This window comes from Montipora foliosa, chromosome 13 (assembly GCF_036669935.1).
Source record: "Montipora foliosa isolate CH-2021 chromosome 13, ASM3666993v2, whole genome shotgun sequence".
Taxonomy (NCBI): Eukaryota; Metazoa; Cnidaria; class Anthozoa; order Scleractinia; family Acroporidae; genus Montipora; species Montipora foliosa.
In genome coordinates, this window is record NC_090881.1 from 13,128,698 (window position 1) to 13,138,988 (window position 10,291).

Consider the following 10,291-nt stretch of genomic DNA (forward strand, 5'->3'; position numbering starts at 1 on the left):
GATTACAATGCCGGCCGTATAAATCGTAACGTACCACAAGCAAAAAAAGTTGATTCACCCTCTTTCTCGAAAACAGGTACCAATACGCATTTCCTACTCTCACGTTAAGTTTAGAAGCTAGTGAGTAAAGGAAAATCAACATCGGAGGAGGTGGACGGACGGAGAAAAAGTGTGTCCAATGTTACGACATTTGTGTTCGATATTGTGGTTCATTCGATTTTGTTGAGATTGGTCAAAGCATGCTTTCACTTTGAATAACCGCACTTATAATTAATAACGGCTGGGGTATTGTTTTCATCGATTTAAATAGGATTTAGACCTAAAATGCTGCTGTTCGTCATGATAGTGTCAAAATTACCATACTCAATGTCACAGAATTAATTCACCGCAATTGTCTCCTTGTTCAAAGATGAAAGATTGTTCACTGTCTACGGTGTCTACTTCCGTGGTGAAATCAAGTTGATATGCATCAAAAATCAAGTTAATTAGTTATTTCGCAATAACTCATCAGAACAAGAGATGCAGACAATAAGATGAACAAGCCTTACGGCTTGCAATTGCGAACATTTAAACATGCCGCCACGTGACTTTTATTCGAACAAAACAAATTGTTTTTGGTCCAAGCGCCAGGATATTTTTAACCGATATGACTATTCCAGGGTGGGGGGGAGTAGGGTGTGAAGGGTACAATAGCTGAAACAAACCCAAAGCTTTACAAAAATGCTAACCTTAGACCTAAACACTCTGCATTAGATAATGTGTGAGCCTAAGCTTAGCATTTTTGTAAAGATTTGGGTTGTTTCAGCTATTGTATCCTTCACCCCCTACCCGTCACCCCTCACCCCCGGAATAGTCATGCCGTACTTTTTCCATCTTCGAGAAGTTTCCTTTCACTGGAAAGACCGAAGCACCACTGTAGAGAGTTATAGGAAGATCGTAGATCTAAGGACAAAGCAGGGGCCCGAAACTTTTCGGGTGTTACAATTGGATTCACTCTATCTTTAAGATACGGCTTCTTAAAAGAAGCCGAGAGGTTTTAACTCGTCAATTTTCACAGTCATTTTGCTTTTAGTTATCTTGAAAACAAGCCAAAAAGACCAGCTTTTTCAAAAAAGCGGATGGCATTTCAAAAAGCCTTTCGGGTTGCTTCCAGAAGCGGGTCCCAGCTTCGTTTTTCAAATAGTGAACCTTCGCATCCACATTCGATGATTCAGTCCTCATGTCGAGTTGTTTCGCCTCAGTTTTATGATCTGTAGTGCGTCAGGAAATTTCCGTCTCTCTCTTTAAACAACTCATCCTATTAACGAAGTAACACAACTCGGAAGATATTTTGGATACCTCAAGGTAAAGTTTAATAAAACCGAGAAAAATATACAAGATTAGGGCTCTGCTTTTCAAAGATGCCGCGCCGTATTAAAACTACACCTTGCTTAAATCTGTCGGGGAATTTTTCCTTTTAATTAATCTTTTATGTAACATTGTCTGATATCTGATATCAGTGTGAAGGGTTCTCTACTGCCGTGGGAGTTAATAAACAGTTTAGACTAGTTTATTGAAACTTCAGCTATTACATACAGGTTGTTGGTGTAACCAAATCTTAACGCTCGCTTAATAAACCTGTCAATGCGATAAAGATATTTACCTTGATATGCCGTTCCCCAAATCCGCTCCTCAGGTTAGAGCCGAACCTAATTCGAGTTTCGACCGACACGAGAAAACCAATTCATTTTGTCAGTGGTTTTTAAGGGGAAGGCAGAACATAAGATCCTATCCGAGGTCGTGCCAAAGCCGAAATTCCCGGCTAGATCAGGGAAAAAGAACGACCGAACCGTTCCAAATTAAAAATAGCCGTTCTTAATTGATTCAGAGGCCAAACTTTTCCGGTACTTATTAAATTCAAAAGTATTAAGTTCGGCTCATGAAAAGCGCGGCGTCTGAATCGGGCTTATATAGTATGTATAAGGACGTTTCATGCGCAAATCGCTAACAAAAACACCCAAAAACGTTCAGCTTTAGCCCCAAGGTTAGATGTTCTGTTACAAAAAAATAGTGTATGGTAGTTGCGAAGTTTACGGCAAATGACATTTGCTGTTTGTTCAAGCTCATGATGAAATCTAATCGACTTCGGCTCATTTTTGCTTGTTATAGAAAACTGAACTAAACAAAATTATTTAGGTAAACGGTGGAGAATAAACGGCCACTTATTTGAATGAGTGACGTCTACTCATGCCTCGTTCTTCAGAGAACACCACTACAAGAACACGTTAGTGGCCGGTTATTCTGCAGTTACTCGGAGTTGCAAGCAACAGTTTGTGACAAAGCTCCCTGCGTGACCGGCGGAACTCCTGCGATGAAAGTTCTTTATAATCCAAACGATTTCCCTTGTTTCTAGCCATTTACAATCTCAAGGACTTGAGTGTCTTCCGTTCGACTAATCTGAGGTAAACAGACTCGGTTAATTACACTCCAAATATTTTTCAAAAATCGTCCATTAGCAAAACCTGTGGGACATTACAAAATGCAGTGTTTATAGACATTTTATCTGTTGTGAAGGAAGAATAACAAAGTATTCTTTCACGCCCAGATCTCCGCAGGGGGTCATTTATGTTGTTCTAAACAACTGTGAATGTCAATGTGGCAGCTCTGAATTCGTGGAAGATGGGAGCTGTAAAAAGTCACTTTAAAAAGCAAGGAAGTTCAATTCGAAAGAGCATACATAGCCGCAAAGAAGAAGAAACCTCTGGTCCAAAGATCGTTCTTTTCACGGGTTGCTCCCACAAACTGAATCTCGAATTCGCTGTTCGCTTGGCAGAGGATTCGCTCTCCAGGTACAAAGTGCTGTTGACAATGCCTACTCTCTCTGGCAGCGACTACCTAGCGGACTCCAGGATTTTGAACATAATGAACAAGACATTGTTTGTTCTTCAAATGAACATGGAATCTGATGAATCGATCAACGGTGTTCTCCGAGAGATTATGGAAAATGACGGTTTCCTTGATGCGGTCGGTGAGTTTAAACGTTGTAACTTGTGGTATACTCTCACATACCGGAGTCCACATGGCTTTAAGATCTTTACGTCAGTGAGCTGACCGTTTTGACAAAACCGTATTAAAAAGCTTATAACTACCTTATTTACATTTTTAGTGACCATAAATGGTTGGAGATGCGAGAAGTATATATTTCCTCTGACAGTTCTATTACCAACTTCACAACTTACATTTGTCATCTTGTTACATCACCGTAAACCATAACAAAAACATATTCTCGTTGCATATGATATTATTTGTTTCTTCTTCATTTGTGATCCAACCAGCAAAGCCGACGAGAAAGAACGCACACAAATGCTTGGGCTCTCAGATGGCATTCTTGTGTTTCCGCTCTTGAGAAAGACATATGTTTCCTCGATAGAGTATTTTACAAGGAACATCCGGAGCGACCACAGAGTCTCTTTGTCTTAGAATTGTTCATTATTCTATCACTGTAAAAGGCGAAGGTGTGCTTGTCCGAGGTATAATTACGTCCGGCATTACACGATCTCGTAGCCAGGTCATTCCGTAGGTCACGCTATTTTCGCTTTTGCGAAGGGATCCATCATAGGGCGGCTTTTTCGTTGCGTACGTTCACAGCCCGTTACTACCCCCTCCCACCTATACACAGAAACAAAACACAATCAGGGGGGACAATTGAATTTATCAATGTGAAGGGGAAAGGAAAAAAAATGCGCAAGGAAATGGCTGGTCTTTCATATCCCGGATTCGGTATAATTAATGTCTATAAAACAAAAGAACAAAGCGAACATAACAATACCTAATTAGCAAGGGAAGACCTTAGACAGCAATGACCAGAATCAGGTTGCTGACCAGCGGTTTTCGTTAAAACAATGTTTTGCTGGGGGTGCTCAGTCTCGCGGGCTCAGAAAACCTGGTTGTGGTCATTGTTATTTAAAGTGGTACTATGATCAAAAAATCATTTCCTTTTTTTCTTCAGATTTTAAAGGCGTGTTCGCTTAACACCTAACTGGCAAAATTTTGAGCTTTGAGTTTTATCCTAAGGCTGTTTATTTTGAGCGTAAGTTTTGGATTCACGGTCCGCCATTACTCACGTTCGAAACTGCCCGATTGGACCTCAGAGGGTTGGATCTAGAGAAAATGACGTCATTTACTCACTAGCTTAAAATTTCAGCGTGTAAACGCAATTTATTATATATGCAAAACACAGGTTTAAAGCTCTGAAAGCCCGAAACTCCCGTGCTGCGCGCATATTAATTCAGCCGCGCACACACGCATTGCATTCTTAATCTAGTGAGTCTTTGACGTCATTTTCTCCTCGACCCAGCTCTCTCAAGATTTGAAAATTAGTAATGGCGGACCAATAAATAAGAAAATTCCAGTTAAAATAAGCACGTTGTCAGAACTTAAAACTTGGGTATTTTAGTGTTTAGTTAACATAGAAATGTTTTTTTAGTCGTAGCACCACTTTAAGGTTTTTCAATTAGCAAGGCCTAATCGGAACAGCAGTGGTTCTTCTGTCCTCCGCCATCTTAGTCCGGTATATGAAAGTCTACACAAAATGTCCATGGAAAGGAAACTATCCGAAAGAAACGACAAGCATTAGTGGTTAAGAAGATTTATCCACGATGCTGTGTTGATAAAAAAAGCTTGGAACTTTCAATCAGAAAATATTGCCCAGCGCCCCAACTCTTCTAAATGCCCTTCCGTAAGTTCCTGTCGGTGCTTTTGGAACATGTCTTTCTCTCGGTCTTGGTCAGAATTAAAAATGGACTATCCTCTCTTTCGACATCAAAGATGAATCAATAAGTAAAGCGACCTGCACCATGACAGAAGTAAGGTTTTCTCTTTGTGCTTAATAATTGACCGTGCACAATTTTTTCCCTGCCTTTCACGCAGGGCCGGAATCGTACAATTATATACATTTAAATTACATTAAAATAACTAACTACATACAATATAGCTTATCATATAGAATACAAATTATTTCACGTTAGGAATTAAATCATTGTTGACATAAGAATTCGTTCAGAAGTTGAGTTTTCAAAACTCGTTTTAAAATGTCGGGGTTCTTGCATAACTTCAGGCTTGGATCGAGCTTATTCCAGACGGATACACTCCTTCTATAGTGAAAAGTTTTCTGACTTGTTGCAGCTTTAAAGCGAGGAATATTTAGTTGTTGAAAGTTTCTGGTTGTAAGTCCAGACACGCTGCCGGCCTCTTGTAACAAACTTAGAAGTTAAGTATGCAGGCGCTTGACCCGTCATGCATTTATATGTTGGAGTAGCGTCTCGATAATACAGATTTAATTGTCTTTACTGGGATACAAGCAATGGGATTTTAAAGGAACATAGTTTTTGAGTGGATGTCGAGATTGCTAACCCATTGAATCCTGAAATGACCCCTCCCCCACCCCCTCCCCCATTGACGAGTCAAATCGTCTGGCCCTAGCCAGAGTCAAATCTGTTAATCTATTAAGTCCCGCGGGTCAACTGGTTAAAGTAATGATAAAACTTATTTCAAAAGATAACAAACTGAGAAGATGCAACAAACAACAACAATAGGTGGTGTGCAACCAATCTCTAGAGACAACGCTGCAATGTACAATTGTTGGTGGACGAACAAAAGGAGATAATGAGAGATCTTTTGTTTTGGTCCGCCAATATGGCGGCGATGACGTTACGTGAAAACCACCTATAGAGTGTTTTCACGTGACGTCACGGCGGCCATGTTGAAACAATGGAACGGCGGAAGACCTTAGACAGCAATGACCAGAACCAGGCTGCTGACCAGCGGTTTTTGTTAAAACAATGGTTTGCTCGGGGTGCTCAGTCTCACGGGCTCAGAAAATCTGGTTGTGGTCATTGTTATTAAGGTTTTCCTGGAAGGAACGGCGGCCATGTTGGTGTCCCAACTAATCCTCTGGGAATTGAGCTCTATTATCATGCAAACGTTTTCTTTTGTTTCAGAAGAAAGACAAAGTTACTGATCACGTGAGTGAAAACCCTCTTTAGGAACATTATCAAAACTTACTTCCCTCCTTTCCTTTCAGTTATATCATCCAATGTTCTCCTCACTGGGCAGCTGGAAACCCACACAATAGACCAAGCAAAGACAATATTTGATGTGAACACATTTTCTGTGATAAGTGTGGTCAGAGCGATTCTGCCGGTGATGAAGAAACAAAGAGACGGTCGCATAATCATCGTTAGTAATCAAGCTGGTATACAAGGCATTCCATTCCACGAAATCTACTGCGCCTCAAAATTTGCTGTCGAGGGATTCATGGAAAGTGTAGCACCAGAATGTCTAGCATTTAATATCCAGTAAGTTGACTCGCGAAATGTTTTTTTTTCTATTACGGAGTTTACCAAACGAAGACAGCGACAGTAGTGACAACGCCACAAAACAATAATTTCATTGGTTAAAAGGGAAGAAATCGTGCTGCACGTGGGGCCCGCATTTTAACACATATCTTTGACTGGTGATTCGGGAATACTCGGGAAAAAACCCAAGTACTCCTCTGCAGAAGTCGAACTTCCGACCTCTGCATTACTTATTCCGTTGCTCCACCGTAAAGCCCTAGTCACACGGTATAAACTAATCTAGGTTCAACCCGGGTTAGTTACCGTCGTGTGAACGCCGCAAACCCGGGTTCGACCTTGGTTAAAACCAGCCCATCTCCAGAAGTAGTTTCGACCCAGGTTACTTTTGAAGAAGTGTCGTGTGACGGTGTGAACGCAAACCTGGTTCGAGCCCGGGTTGTTCCCCGGGTTAATTTTAATCGCACACATGCACACTTGTACGTTTACCCGTCGAGCATTGCGTGTGCGTATTTCATGCCGGCACCTTGCACCAGTTTGATCGGGTGAGGTTGTTTGGACACGCGTGTGACAAAAGAATGGCTAAGTTGTCGAACGTCGTTCGGGCAATTCGAGATCTCCAGTTCAGATAGGAGACGAGCCGTTTTTGGGCAGAAACTCGACTCTTTTTCATCCGCCTTCTTCTCTCTTAACTCTTTCGATTCGTGAAACGTAACCACACTAACGCCAGAGCTGCGGCTTTAATTATAAAAATTTGCCTACAAATCTCCACCATGAACAAAGATCTGTCCTCCGTCATATTGTCGCTATTGCTACATTCAAAGTCCTGATCTGGAAGCAAATGCGCATGCGTGTAAAAATAAACCCGGGTTCGCCCCCTGCAAGCTACGTGTGTTCACATCAGTTTTCTGAACTTCTCCGTGTGAGCAAAGTAGGGATGAACCTGGGTTAATTTGAACCCGGGTCGAACCTAGGTTACCTTATGCCATGTGAGCTTAGGGCTTAAGTTATAAGGGGAATCGCGTGACAACAGTTAGTTGAACAACGGGCTGCCATGCGGGAGGTCGTGAGTTCAACTCCGGCCGGACCAACACTCAGTGTCTTTAAATAAATGAGGAGAAAGTGCTGCCTTTGTAATCAATTCTGAAAATGGTTAGACTTTCAAGTCTTCTCTGTAAACCCTAGGTCCCGTCTCAAGCCCTTGTTGGAAATCATATAGTATGGGACGTTAAAGAACCCACTCACTATTCGAAAAGAGTGGGAAACGTTGTCCCCGGAGTCATTGACTGACCCTAGTCTAGACGGGGGCATCTTTCATCGTTTTCTAAATTAATTGTAAACTGCGTAATAAGCAGTCTGGCCAAAAGTCCCCAACAAAGCATCGTAAATTAGTTCTGAAAAGCCCCGAGGAAAGAGACCAATAATTTCACTTCATTTCACTTCACAGCTGTGTCGCTATATTCTACACCACTTTACCATGGAATATGATGAAATAATTTCCCTCGAATTAAGAAAAAGTTCTTGCATCATTTATTTCCTTTATTTCATTTTATTTTTAATTTACAGTATTTTGAAAACACATATTAAACAATTCATGACTGGTCCCTCGAGAAGCAGTTAATTTCCTCGAGAATCTCAATGTTTCCCGGAGGCGCAGCCGAGGGAAAAATTGAGATTCGAGGAAAACAAAATTGTTTCCCGAGAGACCAGTCATTAAGTGATTTCTTATATAGCACAAAAAGAAAAACGAGCAATGGCAACAGCAACGGCTGTCGCCGGTCAACATTTGCGGGTAACAGTGCACGGTTACCCTCTGATGTCATAGATTTTGCAATCTTGCACGCTCAGAGACTTTTGGCGGGAAACAGTTTTATTGTTAGATGCCATGTGACCTCGAAGTAACCAATGAGAGCGCAGGCTGTTGGGGAAAAAATTCAGCTATATAAAAATCTCAGATACTAGTGCTTAAGGTTACAGCAGTGACTTACAATACCATACACAGACACAACAAAAAGAGATCTGCTTGCATAAACTATCAAAATTGGACAATTTTGCCGAAAAAACGCTGCGTTTGTTTGACAGTGACAATTAATTTGAATATGTCTTTCATCAGTTTTCTATCTTCTCCATGACAAGGGTTATGAAGTCCTCAATCTTGGGTACAGTGTAATTTAGTGCTTTACTCATGATATAAAGAAAGTACTTACCAATGAGCATTTCCAAGCATTTCAGGGGCGGATCTAGGGGGAGGATGCAGGGGGTAGCACCCCCACCCCCTGAGATAACCTGCCGCTTTTCTAATACAACAACAACAACAACAACAGAAAAAACGTTACCAGTTAGCTACGTCGTTCCTTAGTGCTGCAGTCCCTCCTAAGAAAAATCCTAGATCCCCGCCCCTGCATTTGATATTGATTTATCATTGACTACGTCACATTTTCCTTTTTTAGTTGTTCCATTATTGAAACAAGTATGATCAAAGGAGAAGAAAAAACGGCCCAAACTCTGGAGGTTTCAATCCACTCAAAGATGGAAAACGTCGACGACAATACGAAAAAACATCAAGATTCTTGCTCGGCAAAAATGCGGCGACAGGGTTCAGTGAAAAAACTTGACTTAAAGAGGGTGGCAGGATTTATCGAAGAGGTTATTGTTGAAGAACGGCCACATTTTAGATATCAGCTCAACAAGTCGGCCAAAGAAGCTGCGAAGGACAAATGGACAGATATTCATGGCGACTCAAATATTTTCGATGCAGCGGAGAAATATCTGTGTGTCGAAACAGAACGTGTAAAAGAAGTGCTAGATAGTTTGAATAGTGAAACTACGACGGATTAAGCGGTTTGAACTTGAGATATTTAAAAATAAACTGGATTATCAAGTCTTTCGAGCAGATAGAAGGCGAGTAGTTTTGATTTGAGTAGTGAGAACGTTGAGTGTTAACGTTTTCCCATGGAATGGCGAATAGGAGATCAGGTAGGCTGTTGCGATAGGATCTTTTAGCATCAGCCAGTTTATTCTTTCTGAAACAAGTATCCTTAATGGGAGATTAGGAAAGTAGAAACAGACAAGAAGAAAAAAGAACAAGAGAGACAGTCAGTTTTTTGGAAAAGGAAACAGAAAAGATTATAAAAGCTGGATTTCCCTGCTTTCAGAGACCTCTTTTCGTTTGCGTTCGCTGTGCTAACGAGTACGGGAAAAGAGACCTATGCCATGGGTCAAAACTCACCTTGATCCAACTGCCGTCCACAACCTTGGACAGCACTCTTCAAACCGCATACCCCATGATATGTTTGTTGGTTGTGACTTGAGCTCGCAGTGTCCCGCGCATTCCTTTACAGTATTTCCACTGTTGTTAAGTGAGCCCACACAACGTAAAGTATCACGTGAGGATTCGGTCGCTAAGTAACCACCGCGCATGGTCAACGCAATGAGTTTCGACCGTATACTCGTCAGCCCAGCGAAAACAAAAGAAAAGAGACCTCTGTTAGCAGGGAAAAGCTGGATTACAAGCTTGCAATTAGTATCTATACGAAACAATGGGACACAAACGATACCGAAATAAAGATGGGCTTCGTGAATGCAATTGTTAGAGGATAGAGCGGTTTTCAAACGAGTGTCGTAAAACCAAACCAAAGTGATTACTTTGGCCAATCAAAAAGGACGGAGGCAATCCAGTAAACCAATCAAAACTCGAAGTAATTACACGTAGCCGACACAAAACGCGGGAAAATGTGCACGGGCGAGCTACGATTGGTTTTGGTTTCACTTTTGATTGGTTGAAAAAGTGGCGCGAGAACTTTGAACTAATAACTGATTGAAGTAATGCAAAACCAAAGTAATTATCTAATTACTTTCGACACTCAATTGAAAACCACTCTATCAAAATAAGAACGACGAAGACGGCTACGAGAACGCCACAAAACAATGCGTTTAATGACCGAAGAAAAACGGATCTG

General features: G+C 41.3%; 1 protein-coding gene across 1 annotated transcript in view; it reads left to right on the top strand.

The window, feature by feature from the left end:
• Positions 1-490: 490 nt before the first annotated feature.
• LOC137982261 (retinol dehydrogenase 8-like) overlaps positions 491-10,291 on the top strand; it is a 10,523-nt gene continuing 722 nt past the window's right edge. The window contains exons 1-3 of the mRNA XM_068829339.1: positions 491-3,007; positions 6,062-6,335; positions 8,783-10,291. The exon at positions 8,783-10,291 is cut by the window's right edge and continues 722 nt beyond it. Coding sequence (XP_068685440.1) covers positions 2,659-3,007; positions 6,062-6,335; positions 8,783-9,170 — 1,011 coding nt within the window. The 5' untranslated portion in view covers positions 491-2,658 and the 3' untranslated portion in view covers positions 9,171-10,291. The remainder of the gene's footprint in view (positions 3,008-6,061; positions 6,336-8,782) is intronic.